This window comes from Cherax quadricarinatus, chromosome 1 (assembly GCF_038502225.1).
Source record: "Cherax quadricarinatus isolate ZL_2023a chromosome 1, ASM3850222v1, whole genome shotgun sequence".
Lineage (NCBI taxonomy): Eukaryota > Metazoa > Arthropoda > Malacostraca > Decapoda > Parastacidae > Cherax > Cherax quadricarinatus.
In genome coordinates this window covers 4,499,195-4,514,471 of record NC_091292.1, presented here as the reverse complement: position 1 = coordinate 4,514,471, position 15,277 = coordinate 4,499,195, and the positions used below count along the sequence as shown (strand labels likewise).

Here is a 15,277-nt window from a genome sequence, read left to right as displayed (position 1 = left end):
ATTACTGTATATCTTTAAAAGATAAAATTTAATGTTGGTAAAGGCCATGTAATGGAAAACCACCACGAGACTATGTACACTACTTACACTCCAGAAAGAGTCGACATTCAAGTTCAAGGAAATCTGACACATGACCAGTCTGGGGGCACCGGATGCTCTCGATGAGGTCGACAAAGTCACAAGATACCTATGGAAAGATTAAAAACAGTCACTGTAGCCAGAGCAAGATTACACTATGTCATTGCACAGAGGCCCAGGACAAGGGGAGTTCAAAATAATTTAACCTACAGAGTAAAAATATCAGATAAGGTCTTTTATGGCAGACAATAGATCTGCAGTGCCATTTGACCAAACACACTTCCAAACCCTTGACCTAGTAAAGGAAAACAGCAGTATGCCATAGGAACCTGGCACAGCACAAGTCCACCAGTCAGAGCAAAAGGTTTCATGCTGCATTCTTCAGCATATAAGCCTACCTTTAATAATTCCTTCTTATAATAGCTAAGTATTTTTGCAGTATGGCCCACAGGGAATGGGAGCAATCTGGTCTGATGGAAGGAAGTGGAGATCAGCTCCAATTCATTGGATTAGGAGCCCTTCGTCACACCAAGTCACTCCCTTGAGGTTTTGTGAATACATACTACAGAATGCTGACAAATTATAGTTGAAATTATTATAATGGGTGAGCGCTAAAACCGTAGGGATTATACAGACTTTTATTGGGTTATCCCAGGTTCTCTACACATATACTGCTATGTATGATAATCTATGTAACTGTATTTATGTATACCTAAATAAACTTACTTACTTAGCACCTGGGGGGGGGGGGGGGGGGGAGTGGAAGGTATTCAAACTCAGTTTAGAGAACTGAAGCACAGATCCAATTCCCTAGATCAAGAGCCCCTCACCAACATCAAGGAACCTCCCTTGAAAGGTATACAATTGAAAATGAAGGAAAGAAAACAATTAATTTACTAAAAGACATAACTGACTAATATTAAGGATTAATATATACCATGTACATGTACTCTGTACATGTACATGTACTCTGAAGGAGGGGTGTTAATGTTGCAGTTTAAAAACTGTAGTGTAAAGCACCCTTCTGGCAAGACAGTGATGGAGTGAATGATGGTGAAAGTTTTTCTTTTTCGGGCCACCCTGCCTTGGTGGGAATCGGCCAGTGTGATAATAAAAAAAATAATAATAATGTACTTGTAAAAATAATGATTATTATTATTATTTTGATTATACATAACATTTGAACAATAGTATTTCAATATAACTAATGATAATTTGCAAATAAAGGGCTGATGAGTAATGAAAATATTGAAATGCAAATTACAAAAAAATTTTTACACAAAGAAGGTAACTAAATATTTACAAGAAGTTACAATTAGAAACGTGCAAAAACAGCTGGATACGGGGGGGGGGCCGCTTATACAGCAGGTTAAATTCCGAGCTACTGCTGTAAAGTGAAACTCAATATTAAGTGAAACACAGCCTTTTTTTCACTTTCAAATGCATATAAAAGCCTGATAACTATTGACACTATCATATATTAAGTGAGCAACAGAGAAAACAAAATGCATATACAATACACACATTTTTGTCCTTAGCTTATGAGTGATGAATATATTTATTGTAGGAAGTCTGAATAAATGAAGAATGGCTACTGTATAACTGAAAACGAAACGCTGTAAAACGAAGCACTGTAAAGTGGGGTTCGCCTGTATTCATTTTGTAGTTTACACAACCAGTGGCTTTTCAGTACGTACAATAAAGCCACTGACTGGTGAAACATCCATAACATAAAGATACCCAGGTGCTGAACATGTGTCTAATTCATCAACCTGTTAATACTGTATACCATTTATCTAATCAGTCAAAAATTTATTCCCACATGATACAATGGTTGTACAGAGATGGATGACACTTGGGGATGCAGAACGCCCATGGTTATGCAGAGAATTTCAAGACAAGCTTAAGCCTAACTTAAGACTACAATAGCAATAGTCATTATTTGCTTATATACAAGGACATTAAAGATATACAAAAAAAATAGGCATTACAAAGAGAACAAACAAGACAATTATGATAGAAGAATATTCGAAGTTGCCTACTAACCTTATTAACCTCAGGTAAACGGGTGAGAACACTTTGTACACGATTTAATACCTTCTGGGCACTACGTCGAATTTCCCACCACTTTTCACCATTCCTGGCGAGAGGAAGAAATGTTTCCATTTAGCCATACTGTATGCCACTGCAGTACTTACATGGGTAGTATTTCGGTATTAGAAGTTAATGTTTAAACTAATGAGTACAGGTTAGTACTATCATGAATGTCCACTATTTGCAAAGAACTGATTAATGCTTCAAATGATGTAGTTGAAATTTTAGCAGTAAAGATCGAGAACCAAACCCTAATCACTGTGGTAGTCTACAAGCCTCCGGATGCAACATCCCAACAATTCCAGGAACAGCTGTTGAAAATTGCCCACTATCTGGGAAATCTGCCAGCTTCTGCATCCAACATCTTGCTCCTGGGGGATTTCAACTTAAGGCACTTAAAATGGAGGAATATAGCAAATAATGTTGTTGCGGTGATAACACCAGGAGGCAGCTCTGACGAGACCTCACACACACAGGAGCTTTTAAATCTCTGCACAAAATTCAATTTAAACCAGCAAATAATAGAGCCTACTAGATTGGAGAATACACTGGACCTCATCTTCACTAACAATGATGATCTGATACGAAATGTCACCATATCAAAAACAATATACTCAGATCACAACATAATAGAGGTTCAGACATGTATGCGCGGAACCCTAGACCAACAAAATGAGATTAGTCACAAGGGAGCCTTCATCAAATTCAACTTCAATAACAAGAACATAAAGTGGGACCAAGTAAACCAAGTCCTAACCGATATAAGCTGGGAAGATAGATTAAACAACACAGACCCCAACTTATGCCTAGAACAGATTAACTCGGTGGCACTCGATGTACGCTCAATGCATATCCCTTTAAGAAAAAGGAGTAGATGTAAAATAGAAAGAGACAGGCGCTCCCTTTACAGGCGACGGAAAAGAATAACAGAGAGGCTAAAAGAGGCCAATATATCTGCAATGCCTAGGGAGACTGGTCAGAGAAATAGCAAACATCGAACTAAAGCTAAAGGAATCTTATAGGAGTCAGGAATCGCGAGAAGAACTGAAAGCCATAAATGAAATCGAAAGAAACCCGAAGTATTTCTTTTCTTATGCCAAATCAAAGTCGAGAACAACATCCAGTATTGGGCCCCTACTTAAACAAGATGGGTCCTACATAGATGACAGCAATGAAACGAGTGAGCTATTCAAATCCCAATATGACTCAGTTTTTAGCAAGCCGCTAACCAGACTGAGAGTCGAAGATCTAAATGAATTTTTTATGAGAGAGCCACATAATTTGGTTAACACAAGCCTATCTGATGTTATCCTGACGCCAAATGACTTCGAACAGGCGATAAATGAGATGTCCATGCACTCTGCCCCAGGGCCAAACTCATGGAACTCCGTGTTCATCAAGAACTGCAAGAAGCCCCTGTCACGTGCTTTTAACATCCTATGGAGAGGGAGCATGGACACAGGGGTCTTCCCACAGTTACTAAAAACAACAGACAGCCTCACTCCACAAAGGGGGCAGTAAAGCAATAGCAAATAACTACAGACCGATAGCGCTAACATCCCATATCATAAAAATCTTTGAAAGGGTCCTAAGAAGCAAGATCGCCACCCATCAATACACAACCCAGGGCAACATGGGTTTAGAGCAGGTCGCTCCTGTCTGTCCCAACTACTGGATCACTACGACAAGGTCCTAGATGCACTAGAAGACAAAAAGAATGCAGATGTAATATACACAAACTTTGAAAAAGCCTTCGACAAGTGTGACCATGGCGTAATAGCGCACAAAATGTGTGCTAAAGGAATAACAGGAAAAGTTGGTAGATGGATCTATAATTTCCTCACAAACATAACACAAAGAGTAAAAGTCAACAGAATAAAAGCTGAGACGGCTGCGGTGAAAAGCTCTGTTCCGCAGGGCACAGTACTCGCTCCCATCTTGTTTCTCATCCTCATATCTAACATAGACAAGGATGTCAGCCACAGCACCGTGTCTTCCTTTGCAGATGACACCTGAATCTGCATGACAGTGTCTTCCATTGTAGACACTGCAAGGCTCCAGGCAGACATCAACCAAATCTTTCAATGGGCTGCAGAAAACAATATGAAGTTCAACGATGAGAAATTTCAATTACTCCGATATGGTAAACATGAGGAAATTAAAACTTCATCAGAGTATAAAACAAATTCCAGCCACACAATAGAGCGAAAAACTAACGTCAAAAACCTGGGAGTGATTATGTCGGAGGATCTCACCTTCAAGAACCATAACATTGTACCAATCGCATCTGCTAGAAAAATGACAGGATGGATAATGATAACCTTCAAAACCAGGGATGCCAAGCCCATGATGACACTCTTCAGGTCGCTTGTTCTATCTAGGCTGGAATATTGCTGCACACTAACAGCATCTTTCAAGGCAGGTGAAATTGCTGACCTAGAAAATGTACAGAGAACCTTCACGGCGCGCATAACGGAGATAAAACACCTCAATTACTGGGAGCGCTTGAGGTTCCTGAACCTGTACTCCCTGGAACGCAGGCGGGAGAGATACATAATTATATACACCTGGAAAATCCTAGAGGGACTAGTACCAAACTTGCACACGAAAATCACTCTCTACGAAAGCAAAAGACTCGGCAGACGATGCAACATCCCCCAAATGAAAAGCAGGGGTGTCACTAGCACGTTAAGAGACAACACAATAAGTGTCAGGGGCCCAAGACTGTTCAACTGCCTCCCAGCATACATAAGGGGGATTACCAATAGATCCCTGGCTGTCTTCAAGCAGGCACTGGACAAGCACCTAAAGTCGGTACCTGACCAGCCGGGCTGTGGCTCGTACGTTGGATTGCGTGCAGCCAGCAGTAACAGCCTGGTTGATCAGGCCCTGATCCACCATGAGGCCTGGTCACAGACCGGGCCGCGGGGGCGTTGAACCCCGGAACTCTCCAGGTAAACTCCAGGTAGTGATTACAGGTCAGAACTTAATGTACACTAGTGATTACAGGTCAGTACTAGCATGGATGTTCACTAGTAATTACAGGTCAGTACTTGCATGAATGTCCACTAGTAATTACGGGTTAGTACTTGCAGTAATGTCCAGAGGCGTCGCTAGGGTTGGTGTCACCCGGGGTGGAATCTGGTGTCCCACCCATGAAATCCAAGGGAGGGGGATAGGGGTGGTAAACTCCAATTACATCACTGCTGCATGACCAGTGACTAATGTTTAGCAATGAGAACGTTTAAAGGCCATAAACCGAACTTTATTAATGATAAAATAAATAATCGTAGTAATATTGACGAAAACTCAAATACCACTTTGAGTATAGGCAACAGATTCTACATTTATTCATCTTCAACATTGAAAAAAAAAATTTGAAAAATAAAGAAAAACACTAGTTCCGATTTAACCTTGAGTTCAGGTAACATCTCAAAGAATCTGATATTCTATTTCCTTGCCTTCAATCCTGCAAAAACATCTATCACATCATCAAAATCAATGATTTTCCCTATATAGGCCTATTTGTACTTTAATCCTACAATAGGCTATATAGAAACGAAGTATTTTTCTCTTATGTTGCTGCAGCATGGTTTTGGTCATTATTGTTACCTTCTTTAGAGGCTCTATGGTGTCACCCCTTAAATGGTGTCACCTGGGGCGGCCCTTCCCCTTACGGCGCCCCTAGTAATGTCCACTAGCAATTACTGGTCTGTACTTGCACAAATGTCCACTAGTAATTACTGGTCTGTACTTACATGATTGATCACTAGTAATTACAGGTCAGTACTTACATTAATGTTCGTTAGTGATTACAGGTCAGTACTTGTATGGATGTCCACTAGTAATTACAGGTCAGTACTTGCATGAATGTCCACTAGTAATTGCAGGTCAGTACTTGCATGAATGTCCACTAGCAATTACAGGTCAGTACTTACATCATTATCCACTGTTCATTATAGGTCAATGATTCTTAAAATATCGACTAGCAATTTACTGGTTAAGTTACAAGTGTGTACTCACGTAGGCAGCAATCCACCAGTGTTATACATATGTGGATTATCAAGGCGGTATTTCTCGAGTGCCAAGTGTGAGCGTCGCATTGGATAGCGACCCTCAGTGGCATACATGACCTCTATGTCCCGGGGGTCAAAGAGCAGCAGTAAGGTCACACCTTCCAGTAGTCTCTCTCGCACTATGGGTCCAAACTGCCGCAGTTTCCGCAGGCCAGTGTGGTGCAGGCGGCTGAAGGAGTACTGCCCTGAACACAATGTATTTTAATATGCATTCATCCTCAATTTTATGCCTAATGCTCATAATATAATTAAACTGAGCGGTAAACCCGAAAGAATCACACAGCTTTAAGCTTGACAGCTTGATTATGCATCACCCAGTGGTGTGGTCAGTCTTCAAAAAGTTACAAAGATAATGGGTTCAGGAATTTGGCCCATTCTGATAGCAATATACAATAATAATACTGTAAGTTGTTTATATATATATACGAGTAAGTTGAAGATTGAGACACTTATACAACATATGGGAATCTTTATTTAGGAAACGTTTCGCCACACAGTGACTTCATCAGTCCAATACAAAGCAGAAAGGTGTAAGGAGAGGAGGAGTTTGAGGTAATCAGTCCCTCAGCCTGGAATCGATGTATTCAGTCTATCAATCTTGTAGACTGATGGACTGACCACATCGACTCCAGGCTGACGGACTGATTACCTCAAACTTCTCCTCTCCTTACACCTTTCTGCTTTGTATTGGACTGATGAAGTCACTGTGTGGCGAAACATTTCCTAAATAAAGATTCCCATATGTTGTATAAGTGTCTCAATCTTCAACTTGTCGGCTTTCAAACCATTCATCACATACGAGTAAGTACAAAAGTTAATAGTATTTTACACAGACATAATTCAGTTACATAATTCAGTATGTGGCACAGCCGGGATTTCATTCTGATGGGTGGGGGGGGGGTTAAAAAATCCTAAAATCCTGAAAAATCAAAGAAGTTGGTTTTAAAAACTTTTACTTGGGGAACATAAAAATAGGTTAGACAAATATTTCTGTTTAATGGTTGGATTTGAGAAGGCCTTTTCAGATATTTTTAGCATGTTATTTACATCCCCTAAGTCTATCCTCATACTCACAGAAAAGATTTCTGATACATGGGATCAACTTTGCCATCCTCCTTTGTATTCTGTATGTTTTCCAGGGCATTTATGTCCGTTCTGTAATATGGTGACCAGAACTGTGCAGCATAATCTAGACGAGGCCTAACTAGTTTCCTTTTTTTATTGTATTTATGAATTTTAACTACCTGAGAGTCTGATATTTGGTGTGTTACAGTTATTATAATCAAGGGGAAGCGCTAAACCCGCAGAAGTATACAGTGCCTGTGGGGGGGATGTGCAAGGTATTCAGGCTTAATTCAGGGAACTGGAGCACAGATCCAATTCCATAGATTAAGAGCCCTTCACCAACATCAAGAAACCTTCCTTGAGGGGGGGGGGCGTTGCAAGCGTTAGTGCATGAACATGTTTCATGTACAACAGTGTGCACATGTTTCATGTACAACAGTGGCACATGTTTCATGTACAACAGTGTGCACATGTTTCATGTACAACAGTGTGCACATGTTTCATGTACAACAGTGTGCACATGTTTCATGTACAACAGTGTGCACATGTTTCATGTACAACAGTGTGCACATGTTTCATGTACAACAGTGTGCACATGTTTCATGTACAACAGTGTGCACATGTTTCATGTACAACAGTGTGCACATGTTTCATGTACAACAGTGTGCACATGTTTCATGTACAACAGTGTGCACATGTTTCATGTACAACAGTGTGCACATGTTTCATGTACAACAGTGTGCACATGTTTCATGTACAACAGTGTGCACATGTTTCATGTACAACAGTGTGCACATGTTTCATGTACAACAGTGGCACATGTTTCATGTACAACAGTGTGCACATGTTTCATGTACAACAGTGTGCACATGTTTCATGTACAACAGTGTGCACATGTTTCATGTACAACAGTGTGCACATGTTTCATGTACAACAGTGTGCACATGTTTCATGTACAACAGTGTGCACATGTTTCATGTACAACAGTGTGCACATGTTTCATGTACAACAGTGTGCACATGTTTCATGTACAACAGTGTGCACATGTTTCATGTACAACAGTGTGCACATGTTTCATGTACAACAGTGTGCACATGTTTCATGTACAACAGTGTGCACATGTTTCATGTACAACAGTGTGCACATGTTTCATGTACAACAGTGTGCACATGTTTCATGTACAACAGTGTGCACATGTTTCATGTACAACAGTGTGCACATGTTTCATGGACAACAGTGTGCACATGTTTCATGTACAACAGTGTGCACATGTTTCATGGACAACAGTGTGCACATGTTTCATGTACAACAGTGTGCACATGTTTCATGTACAACAGTGTGCACATGTTTCATGTACAACAGTGTGCACATGTTTCATGGACAACAGTGTGCACATGTTTCATGGACAACATAAGAACATAAGAAGGAACAGGCCTACTGGCCCATGCGAGGCAGGTCCAAGTCTCCTACCGGCTTAAGCCAATGCACCCAACCTAGTCAGGTCAGGTCACATTCACTTAAGGAAGGAACACGGCAACTGACCTAGTAGCACAAGCTAATCAGGTCCAACTCACACCCACCCACACCCACTCATGTATTTATCTAACCTATTTTTAAAACTACACAACGTTTTAGCCTCTATAACTGTACTCATCCACAATTCTATTACCAAACCAGTGCTTTCCTACATCCTTCCTGAATGTGAATTTTTCCAACTTAAAACCATTGCTGCGAGTCCTGTCTAGGCTAGATATTTTTAGCACGCTATTTACATCTCCTTTATTTATTCCTGTCTTCCATTTATACACCTCAATCATATCACCCCTAATTCTACGCCTTTCTAGAGAGTGCAGATTCAGGGCCCTCAGTCTATCCTCATAGGGAAGGTTTCTGATACATAGGATCAACTTAGTCATCCTCCTTTGTACGTTTTCCAGAGCATTTATATCCATTCTGTAATACGGTGACCAAAACTGTGCAGCATAATCTAAATGAGGCCTAACCAAGGATATATAGAGTTGAAGAACAACCTAAGGACTCCTATTATTTATGCTTCTTGATATGAAGCCAAGGATTCTGTTAGCTTTATTGCGAACACTGATGCACTGTTGTCTTAGTTTCAGATTACTGCTAACCAGAACTCCTAAGTCTTTTTTGCAATCCGTAATATTAAGATCGACATTATTTAGTTTGTATGTGGCATGGTTATTGTCCTGTCCAACATTAAGAACTTTGCATTTGTCTATATTAAACTGCATCTGCCACTTCTCCGACCACTGCATCAGTCTATTCAAATCTTCCTGGAGTGCTCTAATGTCCTCATCAGAATGAATTCGACGGCCTATTTTGGTGTCATCGGCAAACTTGCTTATGTCGCTCTTTATGCCCTCATCTATGTCGTTTATGTAGATTGTGAACAGCAGGGGGCCCAACACTGACCCCTGTGGAACACCGCTCGTGACGCTTCCCCACTCTGATTTCTCCCCATTTATGCAAACTCTGTTGCCTATTTGTCAGCCATGCCTCTATCCAGGAAAAAATTTCTCCTCCTATTCCATGTGCCTTAATTTTCCTCAATAGTCTCTGATGTGGGACCCTGTCAAAAGCCGTATTGAAGTCCATATACACAATATCATATTCATTACCATGATCTACCTACTCGAATACCTGTGAAAAAAAGTTTATAAATTCGAAGGCAGGAGCGCCCCTTTGTAAAACCATGCTGAGATTCGTTGATTAATTTATGCTTTTCAAGGTGGCTACGAACTGCCTCGACAATTAATGATTCCATAAATTTTCCCACTATGGATTATTATTATTATTATTATTATTATTATAATCATGGGGAAGCGCTAAACCCGTAGGATTATACAGCGCCTGTGGGGGGATGGAAGGTATTCAGGCTTGATCAATTCAGGGAACTGGAACACAGATCCAATTCCCTAGATCAAGAGCCCCTCACCAGCGTCAAGGAACCTCCCTTGACGCTGGAGGTTAGGCTTATTGGTCTATTGTTCGAAGCTAAGGACCTGTCACGCGCTTTGAAAATAGGCATCACATTTGCTATTTTCCACTTATCTGGCACCATACCAGTTTCTAGTGATATGTTGAAAAGATTAGCCAAAGGTTTGCTAAGCTCCTCTTTACATTCCTTTAGAACTCTTGTGTACAATTCATCAGGGTCTGGGGATTTAGGTTTTAATTCATCTATTTGCCTAAGGACCATGTCACTTGTGACCCTAATGGTGCATAGTTTATTATCGTCCTGTTCTACATAATTTATTATTTCTGGAATATTGCTAGTATCTTCCTGTGTAAAAACTGAGAGAAAGTACATGTTAAAAATTCTACACATTTCCTTATCACTGTTCGCGAGCTGACCCGAGTAACTTTTGAGTGGGCCTATCTTGTCCCTGATTTTACTTCTGTACACCTGAAAGAATCCTTTTGGGTTAGTCTTCGATTCTCTTGCAACTTTAACCTTATAATCTCTTTTTGCTTTTCTTATTCCATTTTTTATTTCTATCTTTAACTGAATATACTGATTTCTTAATTGCCCCTCTCATCTTTTGATTTGCCTATATATGCCTCTCTTTTGAGCAATTAGATGTTTTAATCTATTGTTCATCCATTTTGGATAATTTTTATTTGATCTGATTTCCCTATTTGGAACATAAATTGTCTGAGAAGCTAGAACTATGCCCTGGAAAACGTCATATCGGCAATCATCACCACCTACCTGATCCACAGTTAGGTCATTCCAGTTCAGCCCACCCAAGTAATTTTTCAGCCCTATGAAATCAGCCAAGTGGAAGTCAGGGACAGAGACTTGATTGCCATTATTAGGGGAATTCCATGATATATTAAAACTGAGTAATTTGTGATCACTTTCCCCAAGCTCATCATTAACCTCAAGATTATAAATTAGCGTTTCCCTGCTGGCAAGAACCAAGTCAAGGAGGTTATTTCCTCTAGTTGGTTCTGTCACAAACTGTTTTAAAAAACAATCCTGAATCGTATCAAGAAAGTCACCTTACTCTAAATTTCCTGTCAAATGGCTCCAGTCAATCTGTCATGGACAATAGTGTGCACATGTTTCATGGACAACAGTGTGCACGTTTCATGGACAACTGTGCACATGTTACGTGTACAACAGTGTGTACATGTTACATGTACAACAGTGTGCACATGTTTCATGGACAACAGTGTGCACATGTTTCATGGACAACAATGTACAGTCTTTGGCGCTGTCTTAATTTTCCTAGTGTTACTGCATAAATATTTTCATTAGACTAAGTTCAGTTTCAGTTGCTGGCTCTTTTCAAGATTGTCAGGCAACATCTCCTGGGACCTTTTTGAGTGTATTAATATACAGGAGCTAAACTTTTTGACTGTTGAGCTAAATCTTCTGGGATGCTTCTCTAGTTCCTGGACCTTTTTGGAGTTGAGCTATAGCTCCTAGATCTTATGAGGGAGTTTGAATGCTGGTCCCTTGTCATTTGAGGATTTGATGATTAACTACAGTACTAAGAAGCCTCTTGCGTGCAGTGAGGTACCGGAGACTTCAGTTGTGGGCCACGAGGGCCCCTTTTTATGATTCCCTCAGCGACCGAAATTCGTCAAATTTATATAACACAATACAAATCATGTTTATTTACTTTGAAACATGTAAACGTGTACAGATAATGGAATGCACATTGAAAATACACGTAGAGATGACGACAGTGTATTTCTCAGCTCTCCCATACACAATCTCCAGATGATAAAGTCGGCGGATAGTACTCACCTATGAGTGGAAAGTAATGGTATAAGGTTCCGACCAGAGGCAGGGAGCGGGGTCCTGGGATTTCCTCGAAGGGCCGTACCTCTCCCTGTGACCCTGACAGAGAAGAGTGGGCCATCACACAGCTATTAGATGTACCTGCCATTGAACACCGGCCAATACATACTGACAACCTTCTAGCACCAGATAACCACGCAGTAATCATTATGTGTCGCTCCTTCTCAACTTTTCTATTCGATGTCAGGATATATCCTTTGCATAAACAAAATTGTTCTGCGAAACTGTTGAAACACTGACACTTTTATTTTCAATTATATATTTACTGTTTTAATATCTTTATTTACCCTTTTACCAAACAAAACTTCACAAGTAATACGCTTATCTGAAGTGAGTTTGGTAGCACTTTTAAAGCAGACAACTACACATCCTTGTCTCCGGGACACTTGTGAGGGTGAACTAAGGTAACGCTGGGACCTCCGGATGGCAGCATCAACCACATTGGTATTCCATTTTTGCCACCTGGACGCCTAGTTTATGCATTTATGGCAAACAGTCTTTTTTAGTACTGTAACTTGCTTTCTAATAATATCGATGACCAGTCTCTCTACCAGTTATGTGTACTTATCATTTGACTATCACTCACAGCTAAATGGTGCATAAGAAACTTAGGGTTGGTATGGTAGTATGGTGATACCAAGTCGTAAGTAATAAGGCCTGTGAAACGTTTCGCCACGAGTGTGTTCAGTGCTTCAGACTGAAGAAACCCATCGAGGAGAAATGCTTCCTTAATAAAAGTCAGTCACTGCATGTGTATCTTTTACGTTTAATAAAACTATCACACTAAACATGTTCATATAGTTAGCAGTAGTGGAACACATGGAATATTGGGATGATAGTTGTGGCAACCTTTACTGTGTGGAAGATATAACTATGATTAATTATGGCATGTCCCTGGAACTAGAGCTGGTAAACAAGACTTCTGCAGGAGTGAAGTTCATGAATTTCTCTTCATCCCAAGGAATTTAACTAATACCATCGAACAAAATAAGGAACTGTGTGCACTGGCAGCTACCATTGTTCATATTATAAACGATTTATATAATAAAAAGTTTTCAGTAGAACTGACCCGTACTTCCCTCCCTGTATAGATGATCAAACTAAATGTAAATTATGTGCTTAATTGTCCACTTATTGAGGAATACAGAGACAGACTGTATAGTAACCTATGTGACATGTCAAGATATCTTATTAATGAAAATAAGATACCAGATATACTAAGCAAATTTCCTAAATTTGCTTGTAACAGATAAGTGAACTATAGATATGTAGATATAAATCCATATGTATTCCTGTTAACCCTTTGGGGGCCTAGTTCCTAGGCCTTTTGTGTATCCATATGCTCTCGCGCTACCGTCCACAGGATGGATATGGGGTGCACAATAAACTAGCCACTTCGGTGGCAAAATCTAAATCTGTATAACAACATCCAATTTACTTATTATTTACCTCGTCTCTCCCCAGACGACCTTGTTACAGTGAGTGTTGCTTTATAAAGGTCAGTCCTGAACATTATTATTATTATAATCAAGGGGGAAGCGCTAAACCCGGAGGATTATACAGCGCCTGGGGGGGGATGTGGAAGGCATTCAGGCTTAATTCGGGGAACTGGAGCACAGATCCAATTCCCTAAATCAAGAGCCCCTCACCAACATCAAGGAACCTTCCTTGAGGGGAGGCCAGTCCTGAACAAAACTTAATAAAACTTTCCCTATAAATAATGTTTCTCATTACATGTCTACTAACATCGTCGTCTAACAATTATTCGTTGGTTATGAAAGCGCTTTTAGAATAAAGACACTGGTAGCACAGGATCCTCTTAATGCAACATTTTGCTTAAGACTGGTTGGTCTTTAACAAGTACATGATAAAACCCAGTCTTTGGCGAAACATTGTATTATTATTATTATTATTATTATTATTATTGTTGTTTTATTATTATTATTATTATTATTATTATTATTATTTATTATTATTATTTTTATTGTTATTACTATTATTATTATTGTTTATTATTATTATTATTATTATTATTATTATTATTATTATTATTTTTATTATTATTATTATTATTGCTGTTATTATTATTATTATTATTATTATTATTATTTATTATTTTTATTATTATTATTATTATTGTTTATTATTATTATTATTATTATTATTATTATTTATTATTATTATTTTTATTGTTATTATTATTATTATTAATATTGTTTATTATTGTTGTTGTTATTATTATTATTATTATTATTGTTATTATTATTTTTATTATTATTTTTATTATTATTATTGCTGTTATTATTATTATTATTATTATTATTATATTATTATTTTATTATTATTATTATTAATTATTATTTTATTATTATAATTATTGTTGTTATTATTGTTATTATTATTGCTATTATTATTATTATTATTATTATTATTGTTATTATTATTATTATGTTATTATTATTATTATTATTATTATTAGTTATTATTATTATTATTATTATTGTTATTATTATTATTATTATTATTATTATCAAATAAAGTGCTAAATCGACAAGGGTGGAACTTTGTATTAAAAAGATCCTCTGCTACCAGTATCTTTATTCCCACTTGTCGACTTTTGCTATTGTCTATCTACTCTTCGAGGAAGGGTGGGTCCTATAGCTGTCCTGTATGTAAAAATGTCACATTAGTTGCAATTGTGTCCTTTTACTTTACATATTGTCGGTAATTCTACCAACATTATTACAAGCTGTCCTGAAGCTGGGTTGGTCGCTCACTCACTGATGTTCGTGGTTCGATCCCCGGCATGGGTAGAAACATTGGGGTTTGTTTCCTTAAGACACCTGCTGTACCTGTTACCTAGCAGTAAATAAGTACCTGGGTGATAGCCGACTGGTGTGGGTTGCATTCTGGGGAACAAAATTAACCTAATTTGCCCAAAATGTACTGCATAACCAGGGGCTTTCTATATAGTATGTCACTGATTATTATTATTATTATTATTATTATTATTATTATTATTATTATTTAAAAGAATCACTAAACCTTATGTCACTGATGTCAGTTATGGTCTGACCAATAAGTTGTACTTGTAGAAATAAAAATTATTTTATTATACTATCCC

General features: G+C 38.5%; 1 protein-coding gene across 2 annotated transcripts in view; it reads right to left on the bottom strand.

Moving 5' to 3' along the window:
- LOC128686480 (cytochrome P450 302a1, mitochondrial-like) overlaps positions 1 to 12,547 on the bottom strand; it is a 64,908-nt gene extending 52,361 nt beyond the window's left edge. For both annotated transcript variants that reach the window (XM_070087585.1, XM_053773432.2), the window contains exons 1-4: positions 12,100 to 12,547; positions 6,196 to 6,433; positions 2,125 to 2,218; positions 88 to 187 (exon numbers count right to left, since the gene is read on the bottom strand). In XM_070087585.1, the coding sequence (XP_069943686.1) occupies positions 88 to 187; positions 2,125 to 2,218; positions 6,196 to 6,433; positions 12,100 to 12,301 (634 nt within the window). In that variant the 5' untranslated portion in view covers positions 12,302 to 12,547. The remainder of the gene's footprint in view (positions 1 to 87; positions 188 to 2,124; positions 2,219 to 6,195; positions 6,434 to 12,099) is intronic.
- Between the last annotated feature and the right edge of the window lie 2,730 nt (positions 12,548 to 15,277).